Below are 20,406 nucleotides of genomic sequence, written 5' to 3' on the forward strand. Positions count from 1 at the left end.
CCTGAGGTGTTTGTTGGAGGAGTCTCCTGCTAAACTGCAGTGGGCTGCCAACCCTCCCCTTAACACCGCAGCTGTAAGGAGTGGCTCCCTTGCCTTTGCTCTTTTACAAAGTTTTGTGACTGCCTTACCCCTAGTGCATCAGGCCTGGGGGGGCCATTACTCTGAAGGTTACTAGCTCTGGTTTCCTATACCATTTTGAAATATGATCAATGCTTTTAAAAACATTTAAAACATTTACTTACTTATTGTGTATGTGTGTGTGCAGGTGTGTGTGTGTGTGTGTGTGTGTGTGTGTGTGTGTGCGCGCGCTCGAGCTCGCTCACTGAGGCCAGTAGAGGTGCAAAAAGAAGCCTAGAACCGCAGTTGTAGGTGTTTGTGAATGCTTACCACTGTGCCATTGGGTACTGGGAACCAAACCAGCATCCTTTGCTAGAACAGTAAATGCTCTGAATTGCTGAGCCATCTCTCTAGCCCCTTGTCCCTCAGTGTATCAGCCAAGTGTGCGATCTGTCTTCTCAGGACCCTGACAGAAGCCAAAAACATTGTTTAATGCAAGATTTTGTAATGGTATTTTGAAAGGGTCTTACTTGCCCCAAGTTTGCCCTAGAAATCATGATTCTCCTGCCTCAATATCTTCCTGAGTGTTGGGATTACAGGTGCCCTTCACTACACCTGGACAATAAAATATATGTGTGTGTTTGTATGTGTTTGTGTGTCTATATATAATGTATTATAATATATAGCTACATATTCAATATACAATTGAATTATATAATTATATATTATAATGTGCTATATTGTTATGTATTTTAATACATAATATATAATTAATATCATATATCTATATACATTACATATCTACATATAGATATATGCATAATTATATAGTATATATAATATAGAGATACATACTTAATATATATAAGCAGAATACTAGAAACAAACTATCTATGACTCATTACAAAAGGATTAAGTGGGGCTGGAAGGATGTTCAGAGGTTAAGAGCACTGTCTGTTCTTCCAGAGGTCCTGAGTTCAATTCCCAGCAACCACATGGTGGCTCACAACCATCTGTAATGAAATCTGGTGCCCTCTTCTGAATGCTGTATACATAATAAATAAATCTTAAAAAAAAAAAGGATTAAGTGGCCAGGAATGGTGACTGCTAAGTAGCAGAGGCAGGCAGATCTACAAAGCAAGTTCCAGGATAAGTGGGGCTACAAAGAATAACCCCGTCTTAAAACACACAAAACAAACAAGCAAAAAATGAAATGAGGTTATACGTCCTACCTGGTGGTGTCATATGCACTGGAAACATCGTCCTCTGCCAAATGGGTAGACAAAACAAAAACAGGCAAAATTCAGAAGCCCCTTGTTAACAAAATGAATTTGGGACTGGGGACTGGTGCAGGTCAGTGAGCGAGTGCTTGCTTAGCAAGCACAAAGACCCAGAGCCGATGACCAACACCACAAAAGAAAAGGTAAATGCAAACCTCGGCATTTAAAACAGTAAATGCTACCCTCACCAGGTTTGGATTGACTATGATGACCGCCTTGCTCCACATAAACATCAGCAGAAAAGCAGGGCAGGGCTTTTTTCAGATGCCTCTGCGGCTCTTTGAAGCGGTCTGGCTTCAGGGTAACTCCAGTGTGACAACTGAAAACCTTGTGAGCGGTGTGCCTCTCTTGCTTCAGTTAAGCACTCCAGCCTAAGCCACTTAGTGTGACTGGACTGTGGACTCTCCAGGAACTGAATCAGTCAGGAAGACTCCCTGAGAAAAAGCTTAGAAGGCAGAGTGTGCCTTCTTGTTAGCCAGTGGGTTAAGGCCTCTGAGGCATTTCACCATGCTGAGAAGGCCCCTTCTTACCACAGATGCTGAAAACCTACGACTTGCCTTCCTAGCCTCCTTTTGTCAAATATAGCAGGGGCATAGGATGGGTCAATCAGGCTGTCAACCTGAAGCCAGTGACACCAAAAGAACCCCAGCAGACTCCAGTCCAGTAGGGACACAGCTGTTGCATGATTGGGACATCCTGGTCTGAAATCTCCAAAACTTGGGCCCTCCAAGTTTTGTGAACTAGAAAAGCAACATAAACTATATCCTTCTTTTGCTCCCGTGACCCCAGGGTTGAGTTTCTGCTGCACGAAAGCAAGATTCTTGCTCAGTATTTACACGAGTGTGTCAATATTCCTGGTTTCAATCGGGGATGTCCCACATAGCCTTATGTTTTGAATATTTGCTTCCCAGTGTATGGTAATATTTGAGGATGCCATGGACCTTTAGATAAACCTTAGCTGGAAGAAGTATCACACTAAGGGCCTCTTTTGTTTGTTTGTTTTATGATGGCCACAGACTTTCTATGTAACTTATGATGACCTTGAACTCCCGGTTCTTCTTCCTTTGCCACTCCAGGGATGAAATGAAAGGCAAGTACAACTACATCCAGCTATGGGCTGACAGTGTTTTTCTTTTGCTCGTGTGTGTGTGTGTGTGTGTGTGTGTGTGTGTGCGCGCGCGCGCGCGTGTATGTGTGCGTTGTGTATGTACTATGTGCTATAATTACAGGCATGTACTCTATGTGGGTATGTGACAGGCAGAGGTCAATGTTGAATATCTTTCTACATAGCTTTCCACTTTATTTATTTTAAATTATATCATTATTTTTGGTGGTGGTTTGTTTTTTGAGAAAAGGACTATGTGGCCTCAGATTCAGAGATTTGCCTGCCTCTGCTTCCCTAGTGCTGGAATTAAAGGCATGTACCACTATGCCTGACATATTTATTTATTGTGTGTGCATGTCATAGTACGAATGTGGAAGCCAGAAGACACTTTCTCCCCCCCCCCCACTTCTGTCTCGTTCTTTCTTTTGTTAATTAGCCTTTTTATTGTTTTGTGTTTTTGTTTTAAATCGAAGGTCCCTTACTGGTCCTGCTTCCACGAGTGGCCAAGATCAAGGGGAAAGGGTGGGGGGCAACCAGCTGGTGCAGGGAGGGTCATTTCCACATTTCATTTACACACAGAACTAAACAGACAAGCACAGAGTCACTGCTGTGGTTAGAAGGATGGGGAGGGATGAGGAATAGGGGTGTCGTTAAAAAAATACAGGCTCCCCCCAAACTGGGTGCCTAGGACAGGACTTGGTCTGCTTCAACCTAGAGGAATCAGAAGATCAAATGCAGTTTGGGGAGGCCAGAACCATCAGAGGTGGAGGGAAAAGGACGGTCCAGGGGGTGGGAGGGATGTTTGGGAACTGGGGTGAAGGGATCCCCCAGCCCCTCTGGTCTGGCAGGAAAGGGGTAGCCTGTAACACCCAAGATGCTCCAGGCAGGGGGCTTGCCCTCCTGGGAATTGACCTCGCTGCCACCTAGTTTCTGCGCCAGTGTGCAACGGTCCTTGACCTCCTTGTAGCAGTCAGCTTCTAATGCATGCTTGTTTCCTGTTGGCTTCTTCTTGATGGCTTCCTTGGAGCTGGCATAGATCATTTTGCTCTTAAGGGGTGCACTCTCAGGGGCCCAGAAGGTGAACACCAGGTTCTCCTTCTTGCCCTGCTTGGTTTTATAGGTGTCATCACAGAGAGCAAAGTGGCAGTCCTCGTCTGGCAGCATCTTGACAAAGGTGGAGCAGGGGTCCTCCACAGTCTGCCCTACACCTTCTCTCAGTAATCGGTTCTCTTCTTCCACTGTGTGGGTCCCAGGGATTGAACTCAGGTCATTAGGCTTGGCAACAGGTATAGTTAGTTACTGAGCCATCTCGGCAGCCCCTCCACTTTGTTTCTGAGACAGGGTCTCTCACTGAAGCAGGAGCTCACCAATTGGCCAGCAAGCCCCCGGGGCTCATGCATTCACCACCAAGCGCTGGGATTACAATCGTGCACTGCCACACCCAGCTTTTTATGTGAATGCTGGGGCCCAGGTCCTCTTGTTTGAGCAGAAAGCACTTTACTGGCCGAGCCATCTTCCCAGCCCACAGAGGTAGGCTTCTGAAGGTGATCATATAGCCCCTGGATCTGCCCACTCTGTTTCGTAGCTGACCACGATGTGGACAGCCACACACTCCTGAGACAGATGGAACCCTGTGGTGAAGAGCCCTGGAAACGAAAAGGAAGGCAAGGGCATCTTACTTCCTGCCTTTCACTTTTACGTGCTGTGAGAGTTATGTTCAATTATTACTATTATTTGTCTATTTTTAAAGTATCTGTACTCATTTGTGTAGGGACACGTGCCCGTGGAGACCAGAGGAAGGCAAGATCATGAGTTCAAGGTCAGCCTTCAACTTCGGTCACCTTCCTTGATCTCTTTCCACCTTGTTGAGACTGTCTCTCAGTAAACCTGGTTAGACTACACTGGTTGGCTGATGAGCTTGAGAGATCTGCCTGTCTCTCCAATGCTCATCCCAGAATGTTCACACACAGGTACCATACTCCCAGCTTTAACAAGGTAAAGATCTGAACTCAGATCCAACAGGCTTTCCCAGCCCTATGTGCTTTTGGAGACAAGATCTCAGTAACTCAGGCTGACCTTGAACTCACGATCTTCCTTCTTCTGTCTCCCACGTTCTGGGATTATAGGACTCTGTCAGTGAGCTCAGCCTTATCTTTTACGTTTACACTGCTGTCATAATGAAACATTAGTTAGTGAACATATACGAGACAAAAAAGAAAATAAGAAAGAAGTACCATTATTCAGCTCTTCCAGGGAATAAATGGCTTCCTAGGAATTCCAAAGCTGGTTGTCTCCCACACCAACGCTGCTGCCGTGATTTGGGAAGCAGGAAGAAGAGAGTAGTGAACTCATGAGCACACACGTGGTTAGCTCTAGCCCTTGACTGACTTGCCCAAACACTTTTCCAGGCTCCCTACTCACAGAATAAACGCCACGGTCTCGAATAGGACATTGAAGTCTTTTGCAACCCAAGCCCTGAAAACCAAGATATTTTCTCATCTTCATATATGGTATTTTTTTCAACTTCTAGCCCCGATTCCTCACTCCCATCGCCTCTGACCTGTACCCGTGACTCATGCCTGCCCAGATTCTGACACTCTGTTGGGACTTGGTGTGTAACAGTCTCGTCTAACTGGGGGCCACCACCCACCATCTATGGAAACCAGTTGATCTTCATATATAAGCGGCCAGGCTGTAAGGACAAGAATGATGTGAACTGCCTGTGCCCAGGCCTAAACATCAGGCCTGGACCTTAGGAAGTTTTTCTGATTTTCTGCTTAACTATCTCTCCCCACACCAAATGTCCCCATGGTTTACTCTCTTCCTTAAGGTTTTCCCAAATGTTACGTTTTTGGCAATCCCCTTGTTGGAACCATTATAAAACAATGCCCCACCTTCTCGCTGATTTTGCTTGGATTCATGATCAGTTCACTGTGTCAACAGCCCTGTCTGCCATTCAGCAGACAAGTTTATTCCCACAGCATATCTTCACAGCCTGTATGGGTGGGTCGATTCCTAGAAGGCAGAGATGTTATCTTGCAAACGTTCTCGGCATGTGGGCATGTGGAGCTGCGCCTGACACTAACAGGCATCCAATGCATACCTGTTGAGTCTGGAAAGAAAGATAAACTTGATGTCAGAGAGCTTGAGTTCCACCCACAGCAGTGCACCCAGATCTGGCAACATACAACCTTCCCTGCCACTCTTCTGAAGATTGGAATAATCATCTTAACCTTCCCGGGTGGCTACCAGGACTGCCCTGCAGAGCAGTCAGTGGGTCCTACCTTTTGTGTATATGCCGGAGGGCTTGTTAAAGAACAGTTGCTGTTCCCACGCCGAGTTTCCGACTCAGTGGGTCTGGGGTGTGGCTAGAAAACTCTCCATGTGTAACATCTAAGTTACTGCGGTGGTGGAGAGCCTCGTGTCAAAGACCAGAGGCAGAGGGGCTGGCAGCCTGGCACAGATGAAGATCCCAGCACTGCAGAGCTGCTCGGGCAAACGACGGGGTTGAGCCATTCGTCCCGGTTCGGTCTGCGACTATTTAGGAAGCGCTAGTGAAGTGCGGGCAGGTCTGGGGTCGGTGGGGACGCCGGACGAGTTCTAAGCTAGGCCCAGAGGGTCGGATCGGCGGCGAGCAGGAGCAGAAAGGCTCAAGAGTGACCGCGCGATCTCAGCCTGGAGGCGGGCCTTGCGCGCGCGGCCCCAGCAGGCGCGGCCCCGGAGGCGCACGCGCACCAAGGGGGGCGGGCCTGCGGAAGGCGGCGGGCGCGCGCGGACCCGGGGTGGGAGCGGGCGGCGGCGGGGTGCGGGCGGCGCGCGATGGGCGAGGGCGCGCTGGCCCCGGGCCTGCAGCTGCTGCTCCGCGCTTGCGAGCAGGGTGACACCGACACGGCACGGCGCCTGCTGGAGCCGGGCGCGGAGCCGGTCGCCGGGCCGGAGGCGGGAGCGGAGCCCACAGGGCCCGAAGCGGCCCGGGCAGCGGAGGCCCAGGCGCCGGTGCCGGTGGACTGCTCGGATGAGGCGGGCAACTCGGCGCTACAGCTGGCGGCGGCCGGTGGCCACGAGCCACTCGTGAGGTTCCTGCTGCGCCGCGGAGCCTCGGTCAACAGCCGCAACCACTACGGCTGGAGCGCGCTCATGCAGGCGGCCAGGTGAGCGGGGACCGGGAAGGAGAGAGTCCGGGACTCGTGAGAGTGCGAATGCCCTTGGAGCCTTGCCTTTTGATCATCAGTATGATGGAAATAAAAGGGCGGTTTCAGGAACACATGATTAGGGATGTTAGGAACTTCGGCTTTTGAGTAGTGTGGAGGCTGCGGAGTGCATCCTCCAGATGTTCATTCATTCCGTTTTGCACTAAGGGTCTCCTAAGAACCCGTCTGCTCACCCTGTCCTTGGGATTGGGCGGATAGAGATCCGGGATCCAGTTCAGTCGCCACTTTGGGGATAGGAGTGGGGTGGGTAGATAAAGTAGCAGTCTTGATCTGGAAGGTCTGACCGTAGTAGCTGACCCATTTGGAGGAATAGGGGTGATTTTCAGTAGAAATGAGGTGTAAAGACCCGAGGATTTGTAAGAGTTATACAGGATGGAAAACGCGGAGGTGGGGGAGAGCAAACACAGAATGATAAATGGTTGGGTAACTGGGAGGATGCTGGGATCCAGAAGGGCTGGAAGTAACAGGAGACAAAACCCACCATTGGAGAGAAGAAAGTCGGTTCCAGATTGGGGCTGAAAAGAAGCCCACAGTCTAAGGATGGTGAGGAGTGTGGAAGGCTCAGGGCACAGTGACTGGATCAGATTTATGATTCAGTTAAGTTACAGTCATCACGTGTGAGAATGGGCAGAGAGATAGGCCAGAGTCAGGAAGGCTGGTTAGGAAGACAGCAGCGCAAAGAAGAGACAGTTAGTGGCCTGGATCAAACTGAAGTTGATCCTGGTCCGGAGAGGCAGCAAAATCCATCTCTAGATTTCTGGCTGGGGCTTATAAATGTTCTGAGCTGTAGAATACAAGGAAAGATACTTTTTAAAAAGGTTTATTTTTCTTTTATGTGTATGAGTGTGTGCCTGTGTGTATGTATGTGCACCACATGGGTGCCTGGTGCCCGAGGGAAGCCAGAAGAGGGCGGTGGGTACTGGAACTGGAGATACAAACTCACGATCACACACACACACACACACACACACACTCACACACACACACACTCACACACACACACACTCACACACACACACACACTCACACACACACTCACACTCACACACACTCACACACACACACACTCACACACACACTCTCTCTCACACACACACACACTCTCACACTCACACACACTCACACATACACATACACACACACTCACACACGCACACACACACACACACACACACACACACACACACACACGAGAAACCAAGCCTGGCATCTCTTTGAGAGCAGCAGGAACTCCTAACTGCTGAGCCTTCTCTCTAGCCCCAGTCCTGAGAGAGAGGTTGGCTCTCAGTCACTTAGCAGGTGGCACCAGCGACAGCAGAGGTGACCTTAAAACCTTTGTCTAGGTCCCTTTCCCCTTAGTGTCAGTACCCACTCTTCCTCCGGGCAAGCCTTCCCCTGTCTAGTACCCCGTCCCCCCATCTCTGGAATATTCTCTCTCTCCCTCCCTCCCTCCACATCCCCTCACCTTTGTTCACAGACACCCCTGTAGAGGTCTCCCACCACACTCTTCTCCTCCAGGTGTGCCTCTGCCTCCGCCACCTTGAAGAGCTTCCGGATCTCTGTGGAACCAGTGCTTGGGCGAGCCTGTGGGCTGCGGCTGCCCTAGTCTCAGTGACAGTTCTGTCCACACTCTTGAGTACATCCGTCTGGTCTCTTAAGCTCAGGCCTGGGTTTCATGTGGTCCTTCTCCACATCACTTGGTACTTTTAAGGAAAGCTAACTCTGAACTGAGACTATCTTCTCCACCTTACAGGTGAGACCCTGAGACTCAGATGTCACACTGTGTGTCAGGGAGTTTCTCAACAGAACCCGTAGCCCGGGTTTTCTTCTCAGCAAAGCCCCTCCACTCTCAAGCTTAGCTTCTTCCAGGAAGCCTTCCAGGGTGTGGCCCTGGCCTCTGGCTTCAGCAGACTAGGAAAGCCCTCTCTCCTCCCAGCAGGCTGGCTCCCTATGTATTCAACCCTGGCTCTACCTAGGGTTCCCTGGGATGTTGTCCAGGTGGGGTTCCTGGGGTTACCTTCCTGGAGGTTGTGAATGGGAAGCTGAGGAGAGAGGTGGAAGACAGGAAGGGTGTGAGAAAGTGGCTCAGAATGCCTTTGTACGGCTGAGAGGCCCAGGTCTATACCTCCGCTCTGAGATCCACCAAAGTAGAGGCCTCGCAAGCCCTGGGAACTTGCAGAAAGCTTTGCTTGGAATGGATGGCAGTACTGACTTGCCCCAGTGCCACCAACCCCTGTCACCTGTTTTTTTATCATCATCATCATCACCATCATTTCTGATTATTATTACCTCCACGTGGGTCAGGCTGGCTCTGAACGTCCTCTGCTTCTCCAGCGCTGGGGTCTGGGTGAGCATCATACTCACCAACGCCTTCTATCTCCACGGGCAAGATGCTTAACCCAAGCATGATGGTCAAGTAACAAGTTAACTGATTCAGAGGACTTTGTTGTATAAAAGTTTGTGAACAGACCTTGAAGTCAGTCCCGGGGGGGGGGGGGGGGGGGAGGGGAAGGGATGGGGGAGGGGAAGACGGAGGGGGAGGGGAAGACGGAGGGGGAGGGGAAGGGATGGGGGAGGGGAAGGGATGGGGGAGGGGAAGACGGAGGGGGAGGGGAAGGGATGGGGGAGGGGAAGACGGAGGGGGAGGGGAAGGGATGGGGGAGGGGAAGGGATGGGGGAGGGGAAGACGGAGGGGGAGGGGAAGGGATGGGGGAGGGGAAGGGATGGGGGAGGGGAAGACGGAGGGGGAGGGGAAGGGATGGGGGAGGGGAAGGGATGGGGGAGGGGAAGATGGAGGGGGAGGGAGCTGCTTCTGGATCTGGCAGAAACAGCAGCAGGTATTTCTGCAGGAGTGGTTTTTTAAGAGGGGGAGGGAAATCTGTGCTAGGGTGAGTAAGTTGGTAAGTCCTGATTGGACAGGTTAGCCAGGGTAGCCAAATAATGATTTTTGATTGCTGGACCTTGGAGCTTTAATAGTTGAAACTTGGTGTTTTGCTCAGGCGCAGGGAAGTAGCCAAATGAGGGACCCGACCTAGGGAGAGGGAGGGCAAGCCGTACGGGCAGCTTCTGGGCAGTGCCTGGGCCTAGAATAGTCCTTCAACTGGTGTTGTGGAAAGAGTTGGGGCTTGAGGTCCAAGCTCTCCCAACTTGGATGCTTTGTAATTGAGATGCTTTGGACTGTCCTTTCAGGTTACCACGAGTGCTGTTTCCTAATTACTGTCTTAGCAGCACAAATGTCTGTCAGTCCCATATGCATGCCTGGTGCCCTCGGAAGCGAAAAGAGGGCATCCGAGTCCTTGGAAGTGGAGTTGCAGGCAGTTGTCAACAGCCAGATGGGTGCTGGGAACTCAACCTGGGTCCTCTGGAAGAGCAGCCAGTGCTCCTAACCATCGAGCCATCTCTCTGACCCCAGCAGGTGCTGTTTGAGAGCATTAGTATGACACACGCCTTACTGTTCTACAAGACCAAGGTAGACGGCACCTCTGTGAGCAGAGCATTAGAATCCACTCTTGCCTGTTCGCCAGGGCCTGCACACGTTTTAAGTCTCCTCCCAGGAGACTCCCCTGTGCTGGGGTTGAGATACTCTGGGCTGTCTGCTGTCTGGCCCATGTGGAGGCTCAGGGTCAGGGACCAATGTAGGGAGACTTCCTAAAGGGTCTGTTTGTTGGTCCCTTGGTCCCCTGGTCCCTCAAGTCAGGGTGGCCTGCGCATGTCCACTCTCCATTCTTGTGCTCCTCCCAGAATCCTCGGACAATGCTCCAGACTGCCACTGTGACTGTCTAAGTGGACTCCCGTCTGTCATCTTGTGTGTTCCAGCATCCGATGGGCCAAGCCATAAAGGCTTTGGGCTAGGACCTGAAGTCCTTGGTTCCCTATGGTTTTAGTAGAACCATCATTCCTATCTGCAAAAACAATAGATTATTCTCTTCTTCCCGCTCCACAGGAGTGGGGACTGGACTGAGGGCCTGTACCTGGCAGGCAAGCATGCTACCACAGAGTTGCCACCTCGGTCCTCTGTTAGAGCAAAGCCTCACCGATGTGTCCAGGCTGACCTTGAACTTACCGTGCAGCTCAAGCAGATCTGTTTGCCCTACATGAGCCCAGCCGGCATCATCGGGTCTGGCTAACACTCACCTTTCTTGAGCACCTATTTTGTGTCCAGCACAGTGCTTACTGCTTTAAATGGATTCACTCTTCCTGTCCACCCCAAACCTTAGGAAGTATGTATCATTGTTGTCCCCCCTTTAGAGATAAGGACTTGGGGTACAGAGACGTTACATCACCTGTCCACAGCCACTTGGCTAGATGAATGGCAGAGGCCCAAGAGCCGTGTATCCAGCCGCTGACAACCCCCTTTGGGCACTGGTTATGATTCTGAGCAGGGGACAGCATGGCGTGGTTGTCTAGGCACACCTTGGCCCGTCTACCCTCCACCCACTGTCTTTACCCCACTCATGCCAGGTGCTCCGAGTGGCAAGATCGTGTGCCAGCCCTCAAAGCACAGGTGTTAATTGCTGAAATTAATTGGCACTCTTCAGCACCTGCTCAGAAACCCCCAGCAGCCCCATTTCCAGTAATTACCTATTAGAAAACGAACACCCGCAAAATTATCTCGGGCTCCGTTGGATCATTTTATATTTTTTCAGCCTAATTGAATGCTCTCTAGGGCTACCTGAGAGTTCAGAGAAACATTGCAAAATTCAGAATTTCTGCTCGAATCCAGCCCTTCCCTTCCCCTCTAGGAACCGGGCATGGGGAGGGGGGTGGAGCTTCGATTTGAGATTCCTGGGGCGGGTTTGGGTCCTGTCACTTTCAAATTGAGATTAACTGCTCTCTGCTCCACTCCGCTTCCTCCTCCTCTGTGAAGTGGGAGGCACTGAGCACCTCGGGATTTCAGATAAGGATCTGAAAGTACCGTGTAATCTGCAGCCAGCGATTTCACTAGAGTTCATTCTGTGCTCCCCTAACCGGTGGGAGCTTTGAACTCTGCTGCAGTGTAGACCACAGCAGCCCCTGGCTGCTTTCTGTCCCTCAGACCTCCCCTCCCTGACGCAGGAGCAGTGTGTCCGTTTATCAGTTCATGAGACAGAATAATATTGAACTCTGACATGGGCCATCCCCTGTGTTAGTGGCCAGGGGGGACCCCGAACCCTGTCCTTAGCCACAATCAGGCAGGCAAGAAACCGTTTTTGAAAGAGGGCTCAGGTTTAGACAGAGGAGAGCTGCAGACTTGGGGGTCCTTGGAAGGCAAGGTTTGCTTTAAATGGATTCAATCTTCCAGTCCACCCCAAACCTTAGGAAATATGTATCATTGTAAATCCTAAGGCAGCTGCTCAGAGTTGGGAGATGGGAGCGGGCTCCGAGCAGCACAGCACAGGACCGAATGGCCCAGGAGTGGGAGTCACACTCACGACAGAGTGCGTGGGCGGAGGGTAGGAAGGTGCAGAAGGGGCTGGGAAGTACCAGCAGTGTAGACCACCCTCCTGACTCTGGTTCCGGTGGGCTGCTGAAGGGTGGGCAGGAGGGAAGGCAGCTGGGAGGCTCTGAGTTTGCAATTCCTGTGTGAGAGTGTTTCCTCAGACTCAGCTCTGGAGGAAAAGGCCCTCATCCTGCCCCAGGCTGGGGTCCAGGTCCCCAGGTTCTCATTTGCACACTGTGGGAGGTAGCCTGGTGTGTCAAGGTTCACAGCCCAGAAGGTATTTTATATTCAGCGGGACGCTCAGACCAGAGTTCAGCCCTGGCCCTGCCTCCTTCACGGGTAGGAAGCCCCTAGCTTTAGCTAAAGCACAAAATCCACGTCCAAACTCAGCCTCCAAGTCTGTGCTGTGGTCTTCTAATACCCCTTTCCCTGGGTTTGTCTTTGTTTCCTCTTAGCCAGAAGGAGCCTTCTCTAGCTTGGACACTCTCCACTCAGACCTCACAACACCTCACAGCACAAGTCTGCCTACTGTGAAGCAGTGTATGTCCTCCTGGAGTCAGGGAGTTGGTAGGGAGGAGCCTGTCTGTCTTCTTTGGTCCCGGAATACAGCCAGAGCTCAAGAGCTTCTTTGAGAAAGACAGGAATAAGCCAGGCTCACAACCACCTGCAGTGAACATTCCTGCCAGCAGGTGGCAGTAGGCCCTTATGGAGGTGCCAGAGTCCCATTGCCAGGGCAGCTGCCACACTGGGATGTGCTGGAGATGGTGGGGGCTGAGGAGGGTAGAAATGAGTCACCACAAGGGCCTTGCCTATGAGGGAATCAGAGCACTGGCAGAGACAGCTTAGCAGGCCGTACCTCAGAGTACAGAGGACTTGTGTGTGTGTGTGTGTCGGGGGGGGGGGGGGTTGGTGTATTCTTTTACATTTTAGATTAATTTCTTTTGTTCTTTGTGTATGCTGTTTGCCAGCATGTGTGTGCAGGTATATGCTTGGTACCCCCTGAGTTCAGAAGACAACTTCAAATACCCTAGAGATAGAATCGTGGATGGTTGTGAGCCACCACGTAGGTCCTGGGAATCAAACCTAGGTCTTCTGCAAGAGCACAAGGGTTCCTGACTGCTGAGCCATCTCTCCAGATCCCACCTTGGTTTCTTGACACAGTCTCTCGTGGGCCTGGAACATGGAAAGCAGGCAAGCAAGTTACAGCAGTCTGCCTGTTCTAACACCTCCACTGCTGGGATTATGTGTGTGCACTACCATGTCCATCTATTTTCAATGTGTGTATACACATATGTTTGCATGTATGTGGGTACATGAGAGAACATGAGGAGTTTTCCCTGGTTGCTCTCCACAGGATCCATTGAGGCAGGGTCTCAGTTTAACCCACAGCTTGCTGACGTAGTTAGTCTGGCTAGTCAGCTTGTCCTAGGGATGCCCCGTCTCTGCCTTCCTGAGCTTGGTATCTTTAGGTAGCTTCTGGAGAGCAGAATCTTTATTCTTAGGATTGCAAGACAAACATTTTACTGACTGAGCTAGAAGGGGTCTAGCTATGCAGGCAGACTAGCTTCAAACTCAAAGAGATTCTCCTGCCTCTGCCTCTTGAGTGCTGGGATTAAGGGTGTACATCTGTACACCCAGCCCAGGCAGGGTGTTGTATCCCGGATGGCCCTTAGCTAGGCCAGTGACTGTAGCAGGATGTGGAGTGGAAAAGGCGTGGTGGTTGTCAAGGTGATCCTGAGTGCCTGCTTCCTTTGTATATCTGCTTAGTAAGCTTCAGTCAGTCCTTGATGGGGGCAGGGGTGGTGGTCATAGCTCCATTTTACAGATCAGAAAATGAAGGCACAAGGAAACAAATTCTTGTTTAACGTCATATGGAGGAAAGACTGGGTTCCAACCTGGTCGTGACTTCTGTCATCAGATGAGGATGGTTACTCAGGGACAGCCTGGTACCTGACACCAGGCTGAGGTCGTTGGCACTACCTCCAGTAGTCGACAGTAGTGAGGGTTATTAGAACTGTCCTCTTGTCAGTGTTTTCTGTTTAGTGTCACCAGTCCCCATCTTTCCCGCAGGTGTGGGCATGCGAGCGTGGCACACCTCCTTTTGGATCATGGAGCTGATGTCAACGCTCAGAATCGGCTGGGTGCCAGCGTGCTCACTGTGGCTTCTCGAGGTGGCCACCTGGGTGTGGTGAAGCTGCTGTTGGAAGCAGGTGCCATTGTGAACCATCACCAGCCTTCTGGCGAGTCACCAGCAGCAGGTGGCAGCAGGGACGAACTGCTGAGCATCACAGCGCTGATGGCCGCCGTTCAACATGGTCACGAGGCCGTGGTACGCCTGCTGATGGAGTGGGGCGCAGACCCCAACCACACGGCTCGGACTGTGGGCTGGAGCCCTCTGATGCTGGCAGCCCTCTTCGGTAAGCTCAGTGTGGTGCAGCAGCTGGTGGAGAAGGGAGCTAACCCCGACCACCTCGGCGTGCTGGAGAAGACGGCCTTCGAGGTTGCCCTTGACCGGAAGTACAGGGATCTAGCTGACTACCTGGACCCACTGACCACCGTCAGGCCGAAAACAGGTCAGGCCACCCTCCTCTCCGTCCCCTAACACTTCTCTCTCTCCTCTCCCCTCCCATCACCCACCACTCCCCACAAAACTCATTGTCCCGATCATCCGGGTCCCTGATGTGTCCTCACAGGATTGTGTAGGTTGTACAAGCCAAGGTTTGCCAAACCAAAAGAGTATGCAGAAGGAGTCTTGGCGTGCAGGCCATGAGCTTTGAGCTACACATTACCCATGAGTACCTGTCACACACAGGCCTTGCACGTTTCCAAACCTAACCATGTACTTGGAGGTAGATAGTCTGTGAACTTGTACAGTGAGGCCTTTCCTCCCTCAGCTGACTCTGAAGTAGGTGGTCTCAGAAACCTAGAATAGAGGCCGGCAAAGTTTTCTCTGGAAATGACCAGATAATGACTATTTAGGCTTCCTGGGCTATGTAGGTGCAGATGAAATGATTATCGGCCCTGAGTGGGTGTGGCCCTGTGCTGAATGCAGAGACAAACTGGGGTCAGGTAGGTTTGTACCCCTGTTCTAGAAGGAGCTGGCCATCAGTTCCTAAGTCCCTGAGAAGTGTGCAGTAGCTCCCTCCAGAGTCGGGGTTTTCCAGGAAGCCAACATGTTTCTTTGCTGCGGATGTAAGGGTTGTTCTTAGTAAAGCACATTGCATTTTGGAACCTCTGCTCAACTGTGTCACACACTGGGCCCCCAGCAAAGTGGGCGACAACTGCTGACTCCTCCAGACCTGGCACGGCGTCAGCTTCCTGGGAATCCTCATATTCGGTTTCAGGAAGTGTAGACGCCTTTGTCTCTGGGCTCTGGGACAGTTGTGCTTTGAAGTGTCTGTCCCAGTGCCAGGTGCGTAGCTTCCAACAATGGACGTTCAGTTCCTTTACTCGTGTTTGTGGGATGCCCTTCAAAGACCTGACACTTGTCAGCGAGCGGTTGAGGCCCACCCTGGCGGACAGTGGCCTCGGGAGGGGGAGGCAGGTCATAAACAGGACATAAATGACTGCGTGGGAGAGGTCAGTGCCGTGAGTTAGAACAGCAGATGAGAAGGAGATAGACCAGAGTGACTGTGTCAGGTGCTGTGAAGCGGCAGGGACGATAACCGCGGATGGTCCTCAGAAGTCCAGCCAGTGTTCTAACCGTCGGGACGACCACCACAGGCATGGAGGCTGCAGAATTGGTCATTGTTACAAAGGTGTTTAAGGCATCAGCAGTACATACACCCAGACACACACACACACACACCGTTCTTCTCTGGAAATTCGGGAAACCTACTCACACAAGACCTTGGCCTCTCTGTGTTCTTTCTTGTCCCAACCAAAGTGACTGTGGCATTCTTCTGCCTTCATGCTGTGTGGAGGTTGGGGCAGGTCTCCTCTCTCTGGACAGCAGCATGAAAGCCCAAAGTGAAGAAAGGCCCCACCCGGCATTGCGGGCCATCAGCACAAACAGCCGCCGTAGGTAGCCCCAAGAGCCAGGCTCGGCTGTCAGTGACTCAGCACCAGGTGGCTGCTTAGTGGCCAGCAATTAAGATCGGTGACATTCCCTGTCCCTCAAAAAGCCCTGGGCCCCAGCAAACTGAGCCTGTAAGAGAGTAAAAGCACTTACATTTGCACATCTTGATTTTGTGTATGAGTCTCTGTGTACTGCATGTGCGCCTGGTGCCCCAGGAGGCCAGAAGGGCACCAGATCTTCAGGGAGAGCAGCCAGTGCTCTTAACTGCTGAACCATCTTCCCATCCCCCAGAGGTGCTTTTGTGGGTGACTACAGTGTCATGTCAGGTGTTGATATTTCACAGGCAACATCAGCCCTGCTGTTCTTTGGCCCTTCTGTGCTTGATAATAACTCAGAGTTACTCCATTGTGTGACCTGGCTGGGGTGGCTGCTGGGCCAGTTAGCACAGTGGTACGCTCATAGGCTCCATGTTTCTGAAGCACCTCCTTCCTAGGCCACCTGCTGCTCCTTGGGACAACGCATGGCACAGATGCTGATGTTAATGGGCCTGCCTGTCTAGAAACAGGCATTCTAGCTCACGTGGAGTCCAGTCCCCAGGCAGCCCAGAGCCATAGGTGTCCCCGATGGAGTCCTGTGTGTGCGGCTCAGCATGCTGGCGGGCTTTAGGAAGTGCCTGTCTGTGGACAACTGCCCCGCCAGGTGTGGCATGTGTGTGGAGGGAGGGCCTTGCGTTGGTGGACTTGGAGTTGTGGCACCAGGTCAAGGGTCGGAGCCCAGTGTGAGCATGTCTGGTGGACGGTTGGCTGGACAATTCTCCACTAGACCGCGCTCAAATCCTTAGTGCCTGGGGAGAAAGAAAAGGTGCTGTTGGAGTTTCTAGGGGGCCACAGTTATTACTTCCAGAGCTCAGTGGTTCTGTGTCACAGGGTTCTCTGACCTTGTACTTAGCTAATCGGAGATGGATTTTAGAAGTTAAATAATCAGTTTCCTTTTCAAATTCTTTTAGAATGAACTTTTTCCAAGACCATACTTTTTGATTTACCTAGGTAAATACACCTCACAATTTGCAGTGTTTTCAAAAGCCTGGGCTGATAGCTGCCCAGAAGGGCTGTCACATAGTCCCCTGCTCTGAGCATGACTCTTAAGGACTTGCTCTTGAGAAAGCTAACCTGACCCTTATGGCTTTAGTTCTGTTAAACTTCTCGGTTAATTCTGGAAATCTCTGTTTCTCCAGATGAGGAGAAGAGGAGACCTGATATTTTCCACGCCCTGAAGATGGGTAAGTGCTTCGGAGAGCTTTCTGGCTGTTGAGCCCAAGCCCTGCCCCCCAGCCCCCTTCCCACACCTATTCACAGGCACAAGGGATGATAAAGAAATGTGGTTTTGTTGTTCGCTTTCATTTAAAAATAATTTTTAGATTTTGTGACATTATAATCCACTCTCACCAGGGGAGCGTGGGCCCTGGAGGCCTGTAGTTTATTAGTGTTCTGCCCACAGGCCCCTGCTATGCCGCCAGCTAGGTGTACCTGGCTTTCTGTGAGCCCCAGTTTTGATATGACTGAGGGGCACTTTAGCCTGGAGTTTTCCTGTGTGTGTGAGAGAGAGAGCGAGAGAGAAAGAGAGAGAGGAAGAGAGGGAGGGAGGAAGAGGCATTTCGTGCACGCCATCATGCGGAGGTCAGAGGTCAGGCTCACCGTTGCTCACCTTCCTTCCTTACCGTCTACCCTGAGAGGGTTTTCCATGTTTTTCTGATTCATGTGCCAGGCCAGCTGACCTACAAGCTGGTGTCTCCTTCTCCTGGGCCCCTGCAGGAACACTGAGATCACAGACACTTGTGCTACATGTCCTGTCTGTCTTTTAAGTGGGGCCTGAGATCCAAAACCAGGTCTTCAGGCTTGCGTGGGTAGTACTTTTACCCACTGCTCTGTCTCCCATACTCCCGAGTTTCCTCTTGATGTAGACACCACCTTCAGGCAGCCCTCCTGGATTCCTGCTTACCCTCTAGACCTGTATTTCCCCCTTCAGGCCTGTGGTCCTTCCCTATTCTCTGAGACACAGGTAGCACTTCGGTTTGTTCATATTATAGATAGAGGGATCTGGGTAGGGCTCTTTCTGATCCACCCTAGTGTCCTCCGTGACCACAGCAGAGGCGGAGTGAGCAAATGTTTATCATGAGAGACAACTGAATAAATGACCTGGTGGTGTCAGGGGCTGCTGGTCACCTGGACTCCTGCCATTTGTAGGAAACTTCCAACTGGTCAAGGAGATTGCTGACGAGGACCCCAGCCACGTGAACCTGGTCAACGGGGACGGGGCGACCCCACTGATGCTGGCTGCTGTCACGGGGCAGCTGCCTCTGGTGCAGCTGCTGGTGGAGAAGCACGCGGACATGAACAAACAGGACAGTGTGCATGGCTGGACAGCCCTGATGCAGGCCACCTACCACGGGTCCGTGGCTCCCACTCCTTCCACACGAGGCCAAGCAAGTGCTCCGTCTGGGGTTTCTGACCCGAGATGCAGCCTGTAGCCAGCCCAGGGCCGTGAGAGCTCCTCCCAGCCGGCCTGTCTCTGTCCAGGGCACGTGCTAGCCTGCTGTGCAGGTTTCCTATGTCTGTGTAAACACACATGGCTGGTGCATCTGAGGCAGAAAGATTCATTAATGGGCTCATTTGGTGGTTTGACATGGTGGTCCAGAGACCTCCATTAAGCATGCCTCTATGATATGAGCAGTGGCCACAAATACCTGGGCTTTCATCCCCTTAGACTCTCGATGGTCAGCTTGACTTTCCCCTCTAAAGTTATGTGGTCATCCCAGTCGGGTGGGCTGTCACCCTTCTGCAGGCTCCGCTGGGGACATCTTACAGCTGCTAAATGTTCTGGCTCCCCTGGGGTTCTCCTCTTGCTTGGTTAAACTGGTCATATCTCACCCCTGCACTGGTTATCTTATCCCATGAGCCTCAGATCCTTGACCCTACCAGAAAGTTCTGGAAGGACGGTCCTGGCCACAGAGTGGTAGGTATGGTAGCTGAGCGCCTTCGGGGCAGAGGCCCTGGTTTTTAGTGTTGTTAGGGAGAAACATTAGGATTGATAGAGAGCACGTTGGCCCCTCTCCTGCTGAGTGACAGGGTATGATGGGCCATGTCCCGCCTAAACACTGGAAGGCTGTGTGCCCCGGTTGATGTTGGCAGGCTCGTTGTCTGGGAACATAGCCACGCTTTCGCTGTCACTTGCTGGGTTAGCCAGTTTTGTGTCACTCTTAACAAAATGCCCACGGCAGTTAATTTATAAAGAAAAGGTTTATTTTGGCTCATGGTTCTACAAGATGGAGTGGTCCTGAGGCTTCCAACCTCTGGTGAAAGTGTCCAAGGCATGGGCGGAGAACAAGTGTCCAAGGAAGTGTTTGATCCAGGAGGTCCTCTGGGGCACATTCACAGTGACCAGTAGGCCTGTGTAAGGCCCCACCTCTAATGGTCCACAGTGCCTTCCTGTGACCAAGCCTTCGCACATGGGCTGTAGGGTGATCAATACCAAATGAGATCAATACCAAAAGGAGTCTAACTGCCTCTTTGCTCCTCAGAAATAAAGAAATTGTAAAGTATCTGCTAAATCAAGGGGCTGATGTTGCTCTTCGAGCCAAAAATGGATACACGGCCTTTGACCTGGTGATGCTGCTGAATGACCCTGGTGAGTGAGCCATGCAGACTCTGCTCAGCCTCCACACCCTTCCTCACCGGGGCACCAGAGCACTGCCTCCCTAGTTGTATGAAACCTATGCTGATTCATAGAAAAGTCAGACTCAGAGATCAGGGCACGCCCATGCCCTTGGGACTCGACGCTAGCCTTCTTCCAGGACTAGTGATCCCATAGTTGTTGCAGAAAGAGGGCAGACAAGGGCATGCAGCTTTGCAGGCTGCTAGGACATAGAGCCATTCTGTGGTCACAGCCACAGCTACTAAGTGACTTTGCAGGAAACATTAAGGGCTTTTGACAGGGAAAGCTGACTGGAGAAGTCTTATTTTATGCCACCTAAGGCCAGAGGTCCTTCTGTAGCATGTCTGCTCTGCTGTTCCTCTCCGAGCCTCTCCCGTTCTGACTGGCCCTTTTACTTAGGGCTTCCAAAAAGGGGCTGGGTCTCTGACATGTCACTCCGTTGATTATCCTAGAAGTTCAGGCTTTGAGCCTGGGCTGGGCTTCCAGCCCTGTGTTCTGAGGACGGAGGCTTTGTAAAAACTACATTTGCTTTGCCCGTGTCATGGTGCACATGAGGTCAGACGACGCGTGTGGACTTTGGGGATTGTGCTCAGCTTGTCAGGCTT

The 20,406-nt window shown here is 51.6% G+C and overlaps 1 protein-coding gene across 2 annotated transcripts in view; it reads left to right on the forward strand.

The window, feature by feature from the left end:
• Nucleotides 1-6,261: 6,261 nt before the first annotated feature.
• ANKS6 (ankyrin repeat and sterile alpha motif domain containing 6) overlaps nt 6,262-20,406 on the forward strand; it is a gene marked incomplete at its 5' end in the record, with an annotated part of 39,122 nt that continues 24,977 nt past the window's right edge. For both annotated transcript variants that reach the window (XM_080940125.1, XM_080940126.1), the window contains 5 exons: nt 6,262-6,593; nt 14,143-14,645; nt 17,325-17,369; nt 18,334-18,538; nt 19,668-19,774. In XM_080940125.1, coding sequence (XP_080796251.1) covers nt 6,262-6,593; nt 14,143-14,645; nt 17,325-17,369; nt 18,334-18,538; nt 19,668-19,774 — 1,192 coding nt within the window. The remainder of the gene's footprint in view (nt 6,594-14,142; nt 14,646-17,324; nt 17,370-18,333; nt 18,539-19,667; nt 19,775-20,406) is intronic.

The sequence above is a fragment of the Micromys minutus genome (assembly GCF_963924665.1).
Source record: "Micromys minutus genome assembly, chromosome: 28".
NCBI classification, from domain to species: Eukaryota; Metazoa; Chordata; class Mammalia; order Rodentia; family Muridae; genus Micromys; species Micromys minutus.